At 44.1% G+C, this 20,871-nt stretch overlaps 1 protein-coding gene across 3 annotated transcripts in view; it reads right to left on the bottom strand.

Annotated features, from left to right (window-relative positions):
• Positions 1 to 316: 316 nt before the first annotated feature.
• Positions 317 to 20,871, bottom strand: part of myg1 (myg1 exonuclease) — a 65,734-nt gene continuing 45,179 nt past the window's right edge. The window contains exons 4-9 of one of the 3 annotated variants that reach the window (XM_057361578.1): positions 17,489 to 17,638; positions 12,134 to 12,256; positions 11,804 to 11,985; positions 2,372 to 2,504; positions 2,237 to 2,288; positions 317 to 2,003 (exon numbers count right to left, since the gene is read on the bottom strand). In XM_057361578.1, coding sequence (XP_057217561.1) covers positions 1,297 to 2,003; positions 2,237 to 2,288; positions 2,372 to 2,504; positions 11,804 to 11,985; positions 12,134 to 12,256; positions 17,489 to 17,638 — 1,347 coding nt within the window. In that variant the 3' untranslated portion in view covers positions 317 to 1,296. The other 2 variants (XM_057361580.1, XM_057361579.1) reach the window with 2 other exon arrangements.

Below are 20,871 nucleotides of genomic sequence, written 5' to 3'. Positions count from 1 at the left end.
ATCTTCTCAGACAGAAGGAAAACAGTCAGGATAGGGGCAACATCATGGACACCATTTAAAGACACCGCTCCTTGCAGTTAGTAAAAACATGTTGGCGTATGCTTTAATTATACAGTGTTGTAGACACAGTTTGAAGAATAGATACTCAGATTTTTTTTCCATTTTTCAGAAACATGAACGCTGGAATGTAACCGCTAGGGTTGGGTACCTTTCACATTTTTACCAGTGCCGGTACCTGAATTTCGATACCGGTACCATTTTCGGTACTTGACTCTCTGACTTTAGTGATTTCCAGTGAAAATAATAAGCCCAAACCTTTGATTTTCAACATTTTTCTATTTATTTAGAAATGTTCCACACAATCCTTGCAAAAAATAAACCCCTACAACATTCATGGCATAGTTAGTGATCAACACTTTTATGTAACACAGTCTAGATTAAAATAAACAAAATCAAATGAAAAACAAATGAACAATGAGCATAAAGGTCAATAAACTATTTGATGAAGAAACAAAACTAACTAGCAGTTCTTTTTTAGAAAGATTAGCATGTCAACTCTAACAGGTAAAAGCCCACACTCAGTGTCCCCCACTGTTACATTTACATTTAGTCATTTAGCAGACGCTTTTATCCAAAGGGACTGGACTTACAGATGAAGGAAACAATGGAAGCAATTGGAACAACATAAGGACAACAAAAAGCATAAGTGCAATAAAAGAAAACTGGTCTCATATAGCTCACAATATACAGATCACAATATACAGAGCTAAGTTATTTTTTTAAAGAGTAGAAAAGAGATAGAAGTCAGAACTGATCCGTCAGGTGTTGACGGAAGAGATGTGTTTTCAGACGGTTCTTAAAGATGGCTACAGAATCTGCTGATCTTGTAGCAGCGGGCAGATCATTCCATAAATGTGACCCTGGATCACAAAACCAGTCTTAAGTAGCACGGGAACATTTGTAGTAAAAGACAAAATATATTGTGTGGGTCAAAATTATCGATTTTTCTTTTATGCCAAAAATCATTAGGATATTAAGTAAAGATCATGTTCCATGAAGATATTTTGTAAATTTCCTACCTTAAATATATAAAAACTTTATTTTTGTGAGTGGATGGTCTGCCACAGTGCCCCTGATTAACAACTTCAAAGGCAATTTTCTCAATATTTTGATTTTTTTGCGCTCTCAGATTCCAGAGTTTTAAACGGTTGTATCTCAGCCAGATATTGTCCTATTCTAACAACTCATATATCTATAGAAAGTTTATTTATTCAGCTTTCAGATGATGTCAAAATCTCAATTTCGAAAAATTGACCCATAAGATTGGTTTTGTTGTCCAGGGTCACAAATGTGGAATCGATCCAGAGAAGGTACGTGAGAGATATTTTTTACCTTTTTGGGATGGCACCACAAGACGTTGTTCGTTTGCAGAGTGTAGGGATCTGGCTGCATTAGCGAGTGAAGGTAATGGGGTGCCAAACCAGTGATGGTCTTGTAGGCCAGGAGCAGAGTCTTGAATTTGATTCGAGCGACTATAGGGAGCCAATGTAACTTAGTGAAGAGAGGAGTGACGTGCGCTCTCTTCGGTTCATTGAAGACCACTCTTGCCACCGCATTCTGGATCATCTGTAGAGGTTTGGTTGTGCAAGCTGGAAGTCCAGCCAGTAGCGCATTGCAGTAGTCCAGTCTGGACAGAACAAGAGCCTGGACTAGGACTTGCGTAGCATACTCGGATAGGAAAGGTCTAATTTTCCTAATATTGTAGAGGATGAATTTACAGGACCGGGTGGTGCTGGCAACATGATCAGTGAAGTTAAGCTGATTGTCGATCACCACTCCCAGGTTTCTGGCCGTTCTGGAAGATGTAATCGTTGATGAGCCCAGTTGAATGGAGAAGTTGTGATGACTCTTTGTGTCGGCTGGGATTACAAGCAGTTCTGTTTTAGTAAGGCTCAGCTGCAGGTGATGGTCGTTCATCCAGAGCGAGATGTCAGCTAGGCATTCTGAAATGCGTGCAGAAACAGTCAGGTTTTCAGGCTGAAATGACAGGTGGAGTTGTGTATCATCCGCATAGCAATGATAGGAAAAGCCATGTTTCCGAATGACAGAGCCTAGGGATGTCATGTACTGTATATAGAAAATAGCAACGGACCAAGCAGTGAGCCCCGAGGCACGCCTGTGTCGAGATGTTGGGACTCAGAGACCTCACCTCTCCAGGATACTCTAAATGACCTACCTGTGAGGTAAGATCTGAACCATTGTATCACCACTCCAGAGACACCCATAGCCTTGAGGGTCGACAGGAGTATGTGGTGGTTAACAGTGTCAAAGGCAGCAGACGGATCCAGCAGGATAAGTACAGATTAGTTACCTGTTGAGAACACTCGTTCGGAGTAATGATAATGATGGTAATGATGATGAAGCCTTCTGCGCCAGAGTGAAGGGTGTTACCTCTGCTGCTCTCACTGTGACAGAAGGGCAGGTTGAAAGTGGGACAGCAGAACCTGTCAATGAAGACAATAGTGTAAATAACAGGACTCAGACAGGAGCTCACAACAATTCAATTTCATTAAAGGAATAATGGTATTTTTTACCTGGACCCTAGTTTTAACGGCCTTACTTAGCTCATGTTCTGCTCACTCAGATTAAAGATTACCCTTCAGTAGGTCCTAGGTTTAGGTGCTATTATTTTACGGATGTTTACTTTAATAACTGTAAAGGAACTAAGTTATTTATAGAACAGTTATTGACAACAGTCAATGCCCACGCACACACACACACAGACACACGGATGCCCATGCACACACACACAGAGACAAGAGCAGACACACGGCTGCCCACACGCACGCACGCACACACACACACACACACACACACACAGACAAGTGCGCACACACACAGACAAGTGCAGACACACGGATGCGCATGCACACACACGCACACCAGCGCAGACACACGGATGCACACACACACACACACACACACACACACAGACAAGCGCAGACACACGGATGCACACACACAGACAGACAGACAGACAAGCGCAGACACACGGATGCCCACCCACACACACACACACACACACACACACACACACACACACACACACACACACACAGACACACAGTGAAAGCACACATTTAAGATAAAGGAGAGAGAAACACAGATCAAATATTAAACAGAGTATAAATTCCTATATGCAATATTAATTAAGTAAAACTTTAAAATTCTAATTCCAAAGCAGCCCCCCCCCCGGTCAGGCAAATAGTGCAAAGAACAGTATGCAAACAGTGGCGACGAACCCAAAACTTTAATGGAGAAAAACAACCTCAGGAGAACCCAGGCCCAACCAGGGGATTCCAGCTCCCCTCTGGCAAAAGCTGCTGCCTCTGCACAAGCTCGACAGTGCTTGCGCAACAAGGCTAAATAAAATAAATTGATATAACTAATGCAGCCTAAACCCTCAGATGATTTATATTATGGAAGTGTAGTGTATGCAAAATTAAAGAGATGCGTCTTTAGTCTAGATTTAAACTGACAGAGTGTGTCTGCCTCACAGACAGTGCAGGGAAGACTATTCCAAAGTTTAGGCGCTAGATAGGAAAAGGATCTACCACCTGCACTTGATTTTGAAATTCTAGGTATTGCCAACTGACAGGACGCCTGAGAGCGTAATGCACGTGAAGGAATGTAATACAAGAGGAGTTCATTCAAGTACTGAGGAGCTAAACCATGTAGGGCTTCATAGGTAATAAGCAAGATTGGGTGTGGGGGTGTGTGTGGAGGGTACAGAGGTGCGAAACATGAATCCGACGGACCGCCTCCTATATAATATAAGTAAAAATACTTTGTTACAAAACTTACACTTCTGCCAAATTAAAGCATAGGTTATTTCATTTGAAGAATTTAGGCTACCTCAATTTTAGGATTGTGCAGCCGTCTCTTCCTTTTCAAATCCTCAGTCGAGCAGCCGCTTGATTCGCATTGAATAAGTTGATCTTCCAGAGACTGTAGTCTCTCGTTGATCGACTTAAACTCCCGGGAGACATTAGCAGCAAACTCGCTCAACTGACCAGATAAGCCAGTGATAGCTGTAAGCAGCACCATGTTATCCATTGCAGGACTCGTTGAGGTGTTTCGATCACCCAACCCACATCCCAGCTGAGGAGTCTCGGGGGTGCTGAAAGTGAGGCGCAATGTAAAAATGAAAAGTAAATAAATTCCAGGAAAGAAAATCATCTCTGTTTATATGTTTTGGTTCCAGTGTCTTGACTCATGACCTCGTATGTGATTCAAGAGTTCGCCTAGCAGATAATAAGGTGGGACGGATAGTATGCGTATTTGGCATGCTGTCCCGTGGCGAGGGCTCCAAGCTCGGTGATTCTCCCTGAACTCGGAGCACCTGCCCCTTTACTTGGGAGAGGTCCCCGGGACCGGTGTGTGCCCGAACCTGGAGGATACCCTACGGTGCTGAGGTGAAATGGGCTCGTGGTGTGTAGTCGGGGTGGAGGAGGGATGTTGCGAAACATTCGGGAGAATGGAGGCAAGACGGCTTGACTACTTATAGGGCTGATAGGATGATTGCTGTGATTGCTAATCGATAGCCAGGTGATTCTCACCGAACTCGGAGCACCTGCCCCTTTGACCTGGGAGAGGGCCCCATGCCCGGTGTATGCCCGAACCTGGAGCATACCCCCCAAAAAATGCAACTGATGCGGGACAGCAGCCTGAGCAATGTATCCCTAAAAGAGGCTTGCTCGAGTTGGCAAGGTTCTGGCCCAGCTTGTGGCGATGAAGGAAGATGAGGCTTCTAGTTGAGCAGGCACTACTGTGGTAGTGCGGAGTATAGATAGGGCTCCTGGGGAGCGGCACTACTGTGGCAGTGCGGAGTAAAGATTAAGGCTCCAGGGGAAGCGAAGGAGGTAGAGGCTGCAGTGGCCTTAGAGGTGGTGTCTGCTGCAGGCGAGAAAAGAGCTGGCCCCTGCGGGGCGGCTAAGGCTGTGGTGATGGAGACGCGAGAAAAGAGCTGGACCCTGCGGGGCGGCTAAGGCTGTGGTGATGGAGACGCGAGCTCCTGCTGGAGCATGGTTGCTGTGGCAACCGAGGTCACAAGCTTCTGCTGGAGCAGATGAGGCTGTGTTGATGGAGATGCGGGTTCCTGCTGGGGCATAGGTCCTGTTGAATTGGTGCTTACTGAGCAGTGGAGTGTAGAAGTGAAGGACGTGGGGTGGGATCACTGCGGTGATGCTGACTTGTGTCTGCTGCGGCAGAGCGTGAACTTGGGGAAGTATCTGCAGTGGCAGAACGTGGGCTTGGGAAGGGGGACGTCTGCTGCGGCAGAACGTGGGCTTGGGAAGGGGGATGTCTGCTGCGCAGGCAGTGATTGCGAGCAATATTCCAAAGACTTTGTCCTCTCTCAGGAAATGGACAGGTATTGTTCGTGATAATTTTGTACAATATGTGGTTTGTCCAAAATGTATGGCAATATACACCTTATCTGAAACCTGAGGTCAAACGGATGGTAGAAAGGTGTTGTACTAAGTCTTGTAGTCACATTCCATTCCAAAAGATCTGCAGAAAAGAAGAAATGTGGTTCCCTTTCTGTCGGTCTCTCAACGTTGTGTCGAGCCGACAGATGGGGTTCGTCCTTGAGAATCTATCGCTTCCGACTACTTTAGAAAAGGCCAATGAAATTGGCGAATGAAATTTGCATGCTGGACTCTGCTCCCGGATATCCGGGTATAAAAGGGAGACGGCGTGCTGCATTCATTCACCTTTTGTTCTTCAGAGCCTTCGCTCATGAACTACAGACTTCGCTACATAGCGCAACTAAAGACTGCCGGTTTTCTACGACGTGGTGCAGCGGACTGTCCCTTCCTGCGGCGATTTCCTCTGGGCGTCTCGGCGGTTCCAGAGGTGTTTGAGACTAAAAGAGCAAATTTCTCCAGCGTGGCATGTCCTGCTGTTCTCGTGGATGCGATACCCTCATCGAGGAGGGGGACGGACACAATGCCTGCCTCAAGTGTTTGGGTCTCCAGCATGCTGAGGCAGCCTTCGTGGGCACATCTTGCTATCTCGACGACTGGCTTATCTTGGCACACTCGCGAGATCTGTTGTGTACACACAGGGACCTACTGCTCCAGCACCTAGATCGACTGGGACTACAGGTCAACTGAGAAAAGAGCAAGCTCTCCCCTGTGCAGAGCATCCTATTTCTTGGTATGGAACTCAACTCTGTCTCCATGACAGCGCGACTGACTACAGAACGCGCCCAGTCAGTGTTGAACTGCCTGGAACATTTCAAGCAGTCAGCGGTCCCCCTGAAACAATTTCAGAGGCTCCTGGGACACATGGCATCCTTGGCGGGGGTGATACCCCTCGGGTTGATGCACATGAGACCGCTCCAACACTGGCTACAGAGTCGAGTTCCTTGGAGAGCGTGGCACACCGGCAGCAGGCAGATGGTAGTTACACCTCTCTGCCGACGCACACTAACCCCTTGGTCTTCCATGACATTCCTATGAAGAGGGGTCCCCCTTGGGCAGGTTACGAGGCATGTTGTGGTGACGACGGACGCCTCCCTGCAGGGCTGGGTGCAGTGTGCAACGGGCACGCAGTGTCGGGGCGATGGGGCCCGCCTGTGCTGGCATATCAATTGCCTAGAGTTGTGGACCGCGCTACTTGCAATTGAAGAGGCTACAACCTCTCGTGCAGGACAAGCACGTCCTGGTCCGGTCGGACAGCACTACTGCCATAGCGTATATCAACTGCCAGGGTGGCGTTCGCTCACAGCAGTTAACACGACTCGCCCGACGCCTCCTCCTGTGGAGTCAACAGGTGATCCGCTCCCTGCAAGCCACATATATCCAAGGCGACCTGAACCAGACAGCCGACATGCTCTCTCATCAGTCAACGGCTTGCAGAGAGTGGCGACTCCACCCCCGTGCAGTCCAGCTCATTTGGGTGCAGTTCGGGCAGGCTCAGGTAGACCTGTTCACCTCCCTAGACACCCACCCATTGCCCGCTTTGGTACTCCCTCTCCGAGGTTCCCCTCGACACGGATGCCCTAGAGCACAGCTGGCAGCGGGACAAGTGGAAGTATGCCTTCCCCCCAGTGAGCCTCATTGCACAGATCCTGAGCAAGGTCAGGGAAGAGGAGCATCAAGTGTTACTAGTTGCGCCATACTGGCCCAACCAGACTTCGTTTTCGGAGCTAATGCTCTTGACGACTGCTCCCCCCTGGCCGATTCCCCTGACGAAGGACCTGCTTTCCTAGGGGAAGATCACATCATGGCATCTAAGGCCAGACCTCTGGAACCTCCATGTCTGGCCCCTGGACGGGACGAGGAGATCCTGAGTGGCCTACCCCCAGCGGTGGTTGAGACCATAACTCAGGCAAGGGCATCAACCACTAGGCGGCTATACGCCTATAAGTGGCGCCTCTTCTCGTCCTGGTGCTCTTCTCGAAGAGAAGACCCACGGAGTTGCTCGATGGGAACGTGCTGTCCTTTCTACAAGAGAGACTCGAGACTAACCTCTCCCCATCCACACTGAAGGTGTATGTAGCCGCCATTGCCGCTCATCACGACTCAGCTGCTGGCAAGTCTCTAGGACAGCACGACCTGGTCATCAGGTTCCTAAGGGGTGCGAGAAGTCGGAATCTGCCTCGTCCGCGCTCCAAACCCTCCTGGGACCTTGATGTGGTCCTGGAGGGCCTCAACAGGCCCCCCTTCGAGCCCCTAGGAGATGCCGCTCTTTCTCATCTCACGATGAAGACTGTTCTCCTGATGGCGCTCGCCTCCATCAAGAGGGTAGGGGAACTACAAGCATTCTCTGTGTCCCCTGATTGCCTAGAATTCGGGCCCAGTGATTCTCACGTTATGCTGAGACCTCGGCATGGCTACGTGCCCAAAGCTCCCACCACTCCCTTTCGGGACCAGGTGGTGAACTTACAGGCGCTCCCCACCGGGGAGGAAGACCCAACCCTGTCCGTGTTGTGTCCAGTACGCGCACTGCGCCTCTACTTAGACCGCACGCAGAGCTTCAGGAGCTCTGATCAGCTCTTTGTCTGTTTTGGAGGCCAGCAAAAGGGGAAGGCTGTCTCCAAACAGAGGTTGGCACACTGGATTGTGGACGCAGTCACCACGGCGTGCCAATCCCAAGACCGCCCGTGCCCACTAGCAGTGAGAGCTCACTCCACCCAGGATATAGCCTCCTCGTGGGCACTGGCGCAGGGCGCCTCTCTGGCAGACATCTGCAGAGCTGCGCGTTGGGCTACACCCAACACCTTCGCGAGGTTCTACAACCTCCGCGTAGAACCGGTATCAACCCGCGTCCTACATGGTAACATGTAGGACTGGCAGCCGGTAGGGCATACGCCTACGACATTACCTCCCCCCCTTTTTTTCTAGGTGGGTCAGCGTACTAATTTAGCCTCCCTTCTTTCCCCACTGGGTGAAGAACAGGCACTCCATCCATCACTAAGCAAGCACCTCCTGCGGGCAGGCTGGGCAGAGCAGCCATGCCCATTAGGCCGGGTACCAACTGAGTTATCCACAACATAGCTCTAACCGGACCTAGTGCTACCAGACGTTGCAACCCCCCCATTGGGCGGTTCCGTCTGATGTATCCTCATGATTGGTTCCCACCTCGGCAACCCATGACCTTCCATAAGGTGGACCTCCACCTTGCGGTTATCTCCTTCAGTCCGCACATTTCTCATTTCCATTTGAGGAAGTAGTGCTTACCCAGTGGCCTTATGGTACCGGGCAGCTTCTTGCTGTTAGAGAAACAAGGCCACCGCCTGTGAGGGCCGAAGGCAGGAGCCTTCCCACCTTTCAGGAAAAGCTCTGGGACCCCCTACCTACCCACTGGTATGTTACAATTTCGCGGTAGCGCTCACGGCTGACACGCCCAGGCCAGTCACCATCGGTTCGATAGACATTGTGACACGACACGGTGTTTTCCATAGGAACCCCATCTGTAGGCTCGACACAACGTCGAGAGACCGACAGAAAGGGAACGTCTTGGTTACGGATGTAACCTCAGTTCCCTGATGGAGCGAACGAGACGTTGTGTCCTTCATGCCACCTTTTATACCTGGATATCCGGGGGCGGAGTCCGGCATGCAAATTTCATTCACCAATTTCATTGGCCTTTTCTAAAGTAGTCGGAAGCGATTGGTTCTCAAGGACGAACCCCATCTGTCGTCTCGACACAATGTCTCGTTCCCTCCATCAGGGAACTGAGGTTACATCCATAACCAAGACGTTCTGCCTTGCTAAGAAATGTAAAATCTTCCAGCGGGAAAGAGTTTTTATATCCTGTACGGCCTTACTGTTACAACAGTGTTAGACAGTCTCTGGAATTTCTTGTTCAAAATGGCGACTGCGGAAAATGGCGACTGCGGAAAATACCTGAGGGTGTTAGGAGATGTATATGATGGTCAAGTATGGAAGGATTACCAGTATGTGGATGGAGAGCCATTCTTAGCTGCCCCAAATAATCTGGCAATGATGCTCAATGTAGACTGGTTTCAACCTTTTAAAATGTACCATATTCAATTGGAGCCATCTACTTGGTCATTTTGAATTTACCTCATGAAGACCGTTTCAAGGAAGATAATATGATTCACTTGATTCAACCTTCACTAACCATAAATGCATTCTTAGACTTACTGGTTGATGAGCTTCAAGAACTCTGGAGTGATGTTATTTTGGAAGACAGTTCTTTTATAGGATATCAGGTTTACATATCAGCTCTGTTGTGTCTGGCATCAGATATCCCAGCAACTCGAAAATGTGGAGGTTTCAATGGCCATGGAGCACACAAAGGTAAGTTAAACATTTAAACATATGCTTTTTAGTGTAAAAAGGTGGAATATAAACATTTGAATGCCCAAGTATCAATATGTGTGTTACAATTTGCATTTAACTTACTCTTGCAGGATGTAACAAGTGTTTGAAAAATAATAAAAATAATTTGGTGCAAAAATGGACTACTCTGGATTTGACCGGTTTTCATGGGAATCACACACATCAAAGGACCACATACACTATGCTGGGTTATCAAAGCGGGCAAAGAAAAAGACGGAACAAAAAAAGAATTGAGCACGAATATGGAGCTAGATGGTCAGAACTTTTCCGTTTGAGTTACTATAATGCCATCCGATTTGTCATCATAGATCCAATGCACAACCTACTCCTTGGTACAGCGAGACATGTATTCCGACTATAGACAGAATTAGGAATTTTAACAGCAAATAGCCTTGGTGAACTTCAATCTAGGGTGGAAACCATCAAAGTACCTCATGATGTTAGGAGAATTCCCTTAAGAATTGCATCATGCTTTTCAGGCTTTACTGCGGATCAGTGGAAAAACTGGAGAACCATTTACTCCGTTTTGCCTGAAGGGGCTTATTGACAGCAGACACTGTGACATGTGGTTTGACTTTGTGCAGGCTTGTATCATCCTCTGCTCCAGAGTCATTTCAGTCAGTAGACTGGATGTAGCAGATGGACACCTGCAAGCATTTTATTTCAAAATTTGTTGAACTTTTTGGCCCATTGTACTGCACCCCCAATATGCCTTTACATCTTCATTTGAAAGAGTTCATGTTAGACTATGGACCAGTTTATTCATCTTGGTGCTTTCATTTGAGCGTTTTAATGGAATACTTGGGAAGTTTAATAAAAACAATAGGACAATCCAGGTCCAGATAATTAGGCAACTTCAGCAGAGTCAGCAGCTTCGTATGCCATGGACATGTAAATATGGTGCTGAATTTGCCTGAATTTTCCCATCTTAGGAGATCGAATGGTTGGGACTTTGTCATGTGATGACACAGCTGATATGCTTTATCTGCACCACAATATTTTTGTGTCAGCAGAACGACTTCTGTTAGAAAACTGTACAGTGGTGCCTCTGTCTCCATTCCAGCAAATAATCTTGAATGAGGATGACATAAATGCAATGTTGACCATGTATCCGATACGGGCTTCAGCCGGTAGCCAGTGGAGAGAGATGATGACCATGAAATTCAAATGATGACCATTCTAAACTGTAAACCAGGGTTAGTCAACTGGGCTCCTGGAGGCCTAGTGTCCTGTAGAGTTTAGATACAACCCTGATCAAGCTAATCAAAGTATTCAGGACTACTTGAAAATGATGCAACAGGTGCATTGGATTTATGGTGGATCAACTGCTGTAAGGACAAGCTACAAGCGCTTCATCATGAGAATCTTGCATACATGCCATACAGCAGCCGGTTCCACTTTCTTCTGTTTACAGGTAAAACCTAAACATGCAAAGATGAATGAACCACATTACCCATACAATCTGACCAGTGCACTCAAATTATAATCATTACTGTTGTGAATCGCCAAGTAAAGACACAGATTTCATCTCTTTTACTCTTTTAATAACTAGATATTTAATGAATAAATATCATGAAAACAAACTTGCTGCAAGAGTTGATGTATTTTCTACAGTGTTTACAAACAGAATGTAGTTTTCTATGCAGTTATCATGTGGATCACAGGTTTGTGTCGGTCTGTAAAGGTTTGGGTGCCATCTGAAGCGTTCTTTTCGCCATCTCCAGAGCACCGTTCTGTGTCTTGTTCCCTCCAATAAAACCACTTGCATGAACAAAGATGCAGTTGGGAATCCCACTGAGCTCGGACAGTGCGTCATCCCGGACCCCTTGCCATTCCTCCAACAGACTCAATCTACACACACGATACCATCAACAATGACACAACACGAGACCTGTTCAAATCTCTGTGCATTTAGACACAAGACGCACCTGTTCTGAAAGGTGTTGGGTCCAGCAGGAACACACTGGACTCTCCAGTGGCCGTTCTGATCCGGGTACAGAAGAAACTTGATGGGCACATCCAGCTTCATCTCTTTCTCCAGAGCGAAGAGATGCTCTTTCCACGGACATCCACCCTGAGCCAGCAACACGATCACACCGCTCGGGTCCACCTGCACACCAGAACAAACAACAGATACTTTCTCCAGTTGTCTCTATGTTGTGGATGTCTTACATTGATATCAGTCATGATCGTGTTTGAAGACTTGTACAGCTGATGTTGGCCTTGGCGAGGTTTGGGATCCGAGCACAGATTTTTACCTGATATCTGCTCTGAACCGCTTGCTGCACGATGTCTCTCGCTGGAACCCAGGCATTCATGAAGTAACTCAAACGGTCCTGGAATTCAGCTCCCACGAGAGCTATGGCTTTATGGAAACCCTCCTGTGAGAAAACACTTCACTACATGAACAAAGATGTGATGGTTGACATAGTGCTGCGCTCTCATTCCTCTCTAATATGTGAGCTAGTGTTGTACATGTTTATTACAACACGCTTTTATTCTGATCTATGCATGCGCATGTTAAACCCTCAAGAATATTACTACACGTGTCAGTAACTAAATCAGAGTTGACACACACTTTACATTGAATGATTTGAAGTAAGGTGTCTATAAGGCTCCAGTTGTAATTCAGGCAAGATACCCTTCAAAGTGTTCAAACACTTGAGTGAAATGTTTCTCATTAGCTTCAAAAACTTTTGATCTGAAGGTGTGTGCTTAAATGTCTGACTTTCATTTAGTAGACAAAAAAAATCCAACTCATCCTCATAATTACCTGCTTATGCATATTGGTTGGATATTAATGCATATAAAGCACATATTAATGCCATATTCTGCATGACCTCACAATATTTTTTAATAAAAACAAAGATCAGACAGTAGGCACACAAAATACATGGAAACACCTTCAATATGGTTTACAAATCATGTCAAGAAGCTGCCTGATAACATTTTTGTTTTATTTTCATAGTTAAAACTAGTGGTGTCCCCGACTGAGGATTTACATAGTCGAATCAGAATGGTCACGTCTTGCCTATAGTCGAATAATAGTCGAATCATTTGTGTGTGGCAAAACTGCCTGTCAAGTGATAGACAAAACTGAAAATACCATTTCTTTAAACCTAAATGAAAGGCAATGAAATGCAGTAGGGATAAATGCAATGCGGATGAACATTCATTAAACGATTCCTCAGAACATTTTAAAGCCACGATGTACAAAACAACACCACACAAAGATATAGGCTAGAATACAATTTTGGATCAACAAACCTAAAAAATATCAAATAAATAACTGCAGAAAGGATTTGCATTTCACATGTTGGCAAAACAAATTCATTTGGCAAAATCGGCCTGTGCGAGCAAGCTCGATGCAGCGACCATACAAGGACAGCGCAACACTGACACACCGAAAACAATCAAAAATGAATTTACATAATTAAATTAGAGCAGAATATAACTTTCTAATAAATAAAAATAAATGAAGAACGACATAAGTTAAGTCACAAGGTGAATATAAAATGCAAGGAAACATATTCCTCAAAATAAAGTTAAATTAAATAAACCCAGAGTGATTAATAAATTAAATAAAAATAAAGAAATGATTTCAATGAAAATGATTAACTAAAGTATATCCAAAATTGTCAACTTTGTCTATATAACTGCAAAGACAACAATAAAGGTTAAACTGGAGTGTCTTTTGGATAAACATGTTCACAGCATCCAAAAATTTAATTTGAACAGCCTGAAATGTTTCGAAATCACTTGTCCCCACATGATCGAAATAAATCAATCTTTCACTATGTCTGTGTCCGTGTGAGCCTTTTCAAACTGTGTGCAAGGAAAACCAGCTTGTTAACGTTGGCCAGCAGAAGTGCACTCCTGGTTTTACTGCTTATAACTCCAGCCTTGGAGAAAATTTGTTCTGATGGTGTGGAGGTAGATGGGATGCTGTGGATCCTTCTTGGGGCTCTCGACAGCTTTGGGTATCTCTCATCGTTCTTTTGCCAGCATTCCAGCGGCCCTGTATTGCTTTTCGTGGTATCCTTTATACAAGCCTTCATCTCGCTGTCCTCTGGCTGTTGCTCCTCTTCATCACTGGACATTGTGGACAACAGCATGGACACGACTTGGTCCTTCTCTTTTTGTTTTGAAGGGTCCAAACGATCACGCTCCTCGAGCAAGTCACTGTCCTCATCTTCCTCCTGTACAGGCCTGGCAGCTAGACTCTTTTTTTTCTCAGATTTTCCAGTGCAGTATACGCCTCATTCCTTTGCTCGTCAGTAAAAAAAGAAAGCTTCTTGAAACATGGGTCAAGAACAGCAGCCTTAATATAAATACAGCTCCCCAGGAGATGATCTTTGAGCTCCCATCGTCTGTCAAACCCCTCGGTCAGTGTAGTCTTGAGGGTTTTAGTAACAGCGCTGTAGTCTTCATGCATCACTAAGTGTCATTTCTTAATGTTCATAAGCATCGGAACAGTGGCAGACAGAGATGCGTTCATGTCTTGTGACAAAAGCTCCGTCAGTGTGATCATTGGCTTGAGAACACTGACAGTGTCTTCTGCCGTTCTCCACTGGGATGTTGTGAGCTCTAGATCACGGCCGGACCGTTTGCTCACACTGGAATCCGTCAGCACAGCTGAAACTGGCCCTCTTTGGTCTAACAGGCAATCGAACATCATGTAGACAGAATTCCATCGAGTGCAACATCTTGCACAAGTTTATGCTTGACTACATTCTGTTCTCTTAGTTTTTCTGCAAGTGCAGTGGTGGCCTTTGTGATTTTTTGAAGTGCGAAACCAGGCGCCTTGAAGCAGCAACACTGTGACAAATGGGATCTTTCTTTAATACACTGTTTATGCATAATTGTAGTGTATGCCCCGCGCAACAGACTCCCGTTATTTCACATCCACCCCGTGCATAACAGTCTCTCTTTTGGGAATGGTGTTTCCTGGCTCAAGTGTGTGCATTAATTCTTTAAAACCTTCACCTTCCTCAATGTTCACTTGCCTCATGCCAAGAGCAACAAACTCTGCAATTTTGAAAAAAAAAAACCTCAAATTTCTCTTTTCCTCTTCTCAGACACTGTCAGTCCCAAATCTAGCTTTTTTTGAGTTCGTCTCGGTGCTGCGCGCCTGTACAACAAGATGAGCTGTCATCAATCTGATACTGCGGGTGGATCTAAAGTAGGGGTGGGCTGATCCGATACCTGAATTTTAAAGGAGTAGTTCATTTTCAAAATACAATTTCATAATCATTTACACACCCCCATGTCATCCAAGATGTTTAGGTATTTGTTTCTTTCTTTAAGTATTCCTGAGCAAACTGCTCCAGCTGTCTCCGGTTTGATGGGTGCCTTCTCTAAACTGCAAGTTTCAGCTCTTTCCATAGATGTTCCATAGGATTCAGATCAGGACTCATAGAAGGCCACTTCAGAATAGTCACATGATTTGTTCTTATCCATTCTTGGGTGATTTTATCTGTGTGTTTTGGGTCATTATCCAGTTGGAGGACCCATGACCTGTGACTGAGACAGAGCTTTCTGACACTGGGCAGTACGTTTCACTCCAGAATGCCTTGATAGTCTTGAGATTTCATTGTGCCCTGCACAGATTCAAGGCACCCTGTGCCAGATGCAGCAAAGCAGCCCCAAAACATAACAGAGCCTCCTCCATGTTTCACTGTAGGTATGGTGTTCACTTCTTTGAAAGTTAGATTTTTTCATCAGTGAACAGAGCTGATGTGACTTGCCAAAAAGCTCCAGTTTTGACTCATCTGTCCAAAGGACATTCTCCCAGAAGGATTGTGGCTTGTCAATATGAATTTTAGCAAATACTATAGTCTGGCTTTTTAATGTTTTTCTTTCAAAAGTGGAGTCCTTCTGGGTCTTCTTGCTCAAAAAGCGATGGATGGTGCAATCAGAAACTGGCGTACCTTCACCTTGTAGTTCAGCTTGTATCTGTTTGGCAGTTTTCCTTGGTTCTTTTTCTACCATTCGCACTATACTTCTGCTCAGTCTGGGGTGTATTTTCCTCTTGCGGCCGCGCCCAGGGAGGTTGGCTACAATTTCATGGACCTTAAACTTCTTAATAATATTTGCAACTGTTGTCACAGGAACATCGAGCTGCTTGGACATGGTCTTGTAGCCTTTACCGTTACCATGCTTGTCTATTATTTTCTTTCTGAGCTCCTCAGACAACTCTATCCTTTGCTTTCTCTTTTCCATGTTCAGTGTGGTGCACACAATGATACCAAACAGCACAGTGACTACTTTTCTCTGTTTAAATAGGCTGAACGACTGATTACAAGATTGGATAAATGTGTGATACTAATTAAAGAAACTAATTAGTTTGAAATATCACTATAATCAAATGATGTATTATCTTTTCAAAGGGGTACCAACAAATGTGTCCAGACTATTTTAGAATAAGCAATAATTCATCTCTTTCCACAGCTTCTTTGCTTTATTCTATGACATACCAAAGGCATGCAAGTATACATGATACAATAGCTTTTAATTTCATCACTCTTCAGGAGGAATGAAGCATTATTTCAATGAGCTGTAAGGGTACCAACAAATTTGAGCACGTCTGTAACTTATAAGTCCCAATATTGTATGCTATTTGTATATTAGCCATTATATTAGCCCCGGGAATCTTATTTTGAAACTTACCCGTTTTAAGTGGAAGGCCATGTTTGTAGTTGTTGAGTGGTAGGTCATAAGCTGTTTGAACAACATCTTTTTTTTTTTTAATCATCTTTAAACATTTCAAAGTGCATCCACACTTCAGATTTTCGTGTCCCCGACATTGTTAAATAATATTTACATCCCTGCCACCAAGATGCTGCTGTGTTGGTCACGGATCATGGAAAGTGAAACTTTTATTTGTCACAGGGGTGGTCAAATGAATTAATACACCACGCACGTTAAAAATATTTATTAAAAGCTTTCTTTTCACATTTTATTTACTGCATTTAATAGGCTGTTCACTTACTGGGACAAAATCGGTAGGTTTAGCCTGTCAATGTGAGAACAGACATTGCGCACCCCCATATAACCAAAATGGCCTGATCCTCGTTTCATAACACATCTGCGAAGAGAATGACTGTGAGACTGTGAGAATCAGGCTCCTCCTATCGAATCGTGGAATCTTCGACGATAGGGGTCACCCCTAGTTAAAACATCATTCATGTAGTTCCCTTTGTGTTACTCCACAGTTTTGATAAGCTTACTACCATTCTAAAATGTGTTGTAAACCCTTTCACCAGTAGTGTATAATGGATGTCAGTGAACAGGCTAAAGAAAATCTAAATCTTCTTGGTGGTCAGTTGTCCTCTGACTCTACCAAGTGTTAATGACATTACAGTCATCGGACTAAAGATATGAATGCAAGTGTAAAATAATGTGTCAGTCCAACACACTAGATCAATGGGTAGTTGACAAACAAAAATGTTGAAAACAAACTGATAATCTATTATAGTATTTGATTTGATTCATGTTTATAATATAAAATAACATAGAGATGTCTTTTTTCTGAACCATAGGACACACTTACAGTGCATTTGTCAAGCAGCCCGTTATGTGATCCTATATGTCTGTGAAGCTCTCACACTAACCTCTGTGTCCTGGTTTTTGCTGTTCCAGTGAGGGTTGAGATGGCCAACGCGAGCACTGAGGGTGGTGGTGATGGAGTACCGCGCTTCACCGTCGCACTGAGAAATCCCATTATCCACTGCATCCACCTCCTCCACAAAGTTCTCATACATCTGAAACACAACACCTCATGTGTCTGACACTGGGAATAATAAAATGAGCTCCTTGTCTAATCCTGCTGGCATTTCACCGGTATTATTCTCTACAGGACACACAATTGGGAATCGCCCACTTGAAATTAAATCAAGAGATTTGAAAACATCCCAGAATAGAGAAATGCCTGTTTTTGTTGTGTGGAGAGCTCAGTCTCTTTGACCTGGCACTTTGCAAACTATGGGACAGCAGCCCTCTACTTCAGGCATCAGGTGTTCAACTTCACGCTTCATTATAGGACTATTCCTCAGCCCACTATAGGCTTGTTGAGACAGTCGGTGTCCCCGGTGATACACGGACCAGACTACAATCGCACATCTGAACGTGTCTGCTATATTCAGTGTAAGCTGAACAAGATCAGCAGCAGGAGTTAGATTTGATTCATCGTGTCAGGAGAGTAAGTGAGCTGACTGACAAGACAATGGCGGAGGCTTTTCTGGCAAAGACCATTCAGAATATGTAAGCACTGTCATCAAGAGCCAGTAAAGGTTTCCATTTTCTTTTTGTGCTTTGCCATTTGTTTAACATGAGCATTTTTCGTTTTTTTTTTCCTTTTATTTATTTATTTTTGCACAGTGTTTCGGCTACTCGTTTTGTTAATATAGGCAAGTTATTTAATGTAAAGGTTTTTTTATATTTTCATTTCTTATTTATCTCTATCGCGTGATGCGTGTCTGATTATTCGTTTTGTTAACGGCAACCTATCTAAGGTTAAGGTTTTTTACACTCGTCTCTTATTTGTTGCATGGTGTGTGGAGTGATTATTCATTTTGGTAAGGTCTGTGTTTAATTTAAGTACATGTCATTGCCCTTTTTTGTGTTTTTTTTAAGAAATATATTGAACCCATCATTAATTCAAGCTAATTCAAAAGTGAAAGTAAACTGCGTCATGCGCACGGCCGACTCCTTTTTTCCCCAAGCCAAGCCAATAACTTATTTGTTCATGAAATGTCTTAGTTACTCTTTAGTTTAAACATTAAAACGCTCAACATGCCACAGAAAAAAAAAGTTTAACTTTAGACGCTTAAATCCATTAATGAGAGTGAAAGGACCAAGACCCCCTCATTTACATGTACGGCCCCCTCAGATTTGTGATTGCTTAAAATAAAAAAATAAGGAATTGTTGATTTGTTACTCTGGTTAATCGACCAATCAGTGCTCACCGCTGTTTTTAAAATTATTGGTTTGATTATGTCACATGTTGTGCGTAGCATCTTTTGCGCCAAGAGTTTAATTTATAAGCTGCGATTTATCAATTACAAAAAGCTGAGCAAGAAGAAAATGAGTATACTACTAAAGATAACGATTACACTGAATATGACTTCTTGTATTGTCAAAAGACTTTTCTCACCATCGAACACTCCGCCTTGTCATGTAAAAGGTGAGCCAATGGTTTGACTGGTCGCCACCAAGCTACTGCGGTTCTTAATTCTGGTCCTCACACACACCCCTCGCTCTTATTTTGTATGCGTCTCTTACCGCTTCAGAGGTTTGTTCAAGAGCCCTGCGAAGTGGACATAAAGGGCAATGAAGTGCACAAAGCGTGACTCCTATGCAAACGTCATGGTTGCGGTTAAATAACCCTTCAAACTTCCGTACGGTAGTAAGCTTTGACCGTGTGTGAAGATTAAGGTTAACTTCAGAAGTAAACTTCAGCCGATTTCCTGTCAATAGGAACACAGTTCATTCATGTAGCGCTCTTCTATGAGCTGGTGATTAAATCAGGTGTGTTACACAAGAGAGAGACGCAGAATATGCAGATGATTATGTTTATGTTTGCTAAAACGGTCAAATGTGCTGTATAATATAGGTGTATCGTTTTAGTAATAGATCGAAACCTAATGAAATGGCTATATACATATACATAATGGCCCCTCATTTACAGACAGGCCGCCTCAAAAATAAAACTCCGTCTACGTCACTGATATAAGCATATCTACAGATGAATTCTGTCAGCCCGTATACAAGCTGAAGAACACATGAATGAGTTTTATTAGACCACACTCTGAAATACTGGATTATTATTAGCCAGTCACGAGTCAATTCAGAGGTCTGTTATTCACCATTTTAAACTCGATCACACAGTCATCCAGGTACTGCGAGCTAACTTGACATTGAAAATAATTGACTTATAAATTCGACCGAGATATGTGTGCAATTGATAATAATATAAGATTACAGAACAAATGCATTTTTTCTCACGAGGTCCATCTAAGCTTTATTTAGATCAAGGCTCCGTGTGCTTTAATCACTTCACCTGTAGCAGACAGGATCTGAATGATCAAAAATCCTGAAATTGATTTTATTCAACGCTTTCGAACCATCGTGGTATGTTCAATACTGAAAGGAAAAAATGTGGTCGGACATCCCTAATTTTTACTTCTAGTCTGAGCAGAATGTTTTCTGACATCAATCGCAACGCTTTTTTTGATCAGGTGAGCCTCTAAATATTTCTAAACAAATAAACGGCTTTTACAAAAATAAATGACAGTAAAGTTTTATTAAATTTTATTGTATTATTTTTATGGTATTATACAGCACAGTGATGGTTAAGAGTAACCATGGCAACCAGGACATGACCGGCACCTGAAGAGAACATCCAGTAAAACTCTGTCTCCAGTATAAAAAAGACCAACAATACCTTATATTTTAAGTGCTATCATATTTATGCATCTGTAATGATTTAGTATGTTTCTTAAATCATCTGCGATATATCACGTTTTATGATATGTTTTAAATAACAGTTAATTAAGCGTCTGGAGAACACTTTTTTGTGTACCGTTTTGAACGCGATTTGATATGTTGATATGTTGCTTTTATCCATATGACTTGCAGTGGGTGAGTTCACTACTCACTGGACGGGTTATATGCCTAGGTCACCATAGCTGACAAATAGGTCACTCTCAGAGGACAGGTCCAGTGGAGGGAAACAAGAACATGCCAGTGGTGCAGAAAGAAGAAGCCAATGGCTGTGGTTTAGGCAGATGGACACAGCATGGGCTGCCAGATGACCATGTAACAATGCGACACACACAGGTCTGATCAACCTGCGGTGGGCCTCCCTTGGCTGAGGGTGTCTTGTGATAAAGGGCCGAAACACCCAATGAGGCTGAGGAGCACAACTGACCATGTGTCGCATTGATGGGCATTATCAGCAGCACCTCACCAAAAGGCATCTTTCACCCAGGATAAT

This window comes from Triplophysa rosa, linkage group LG20 (assembly GCF_024868665.1).
Source record: "Triplophysa rosa linkage group LG20, Trosa_1v2, whole genome shotgun sequence".
In the NCBI taxonomy this organism is placed as follows: domain Eukaryota; kingdom Metazoa; phylum Chordata; class Actinopteri; order Cypriniformes; family Nemacheilidae; genus Triplophysa; species Triplophysa rosa.
Note: the sequence above shows the minus strand (reverse complement) of the source record. Positions and strands in the feature narration are given on the sequence as shown.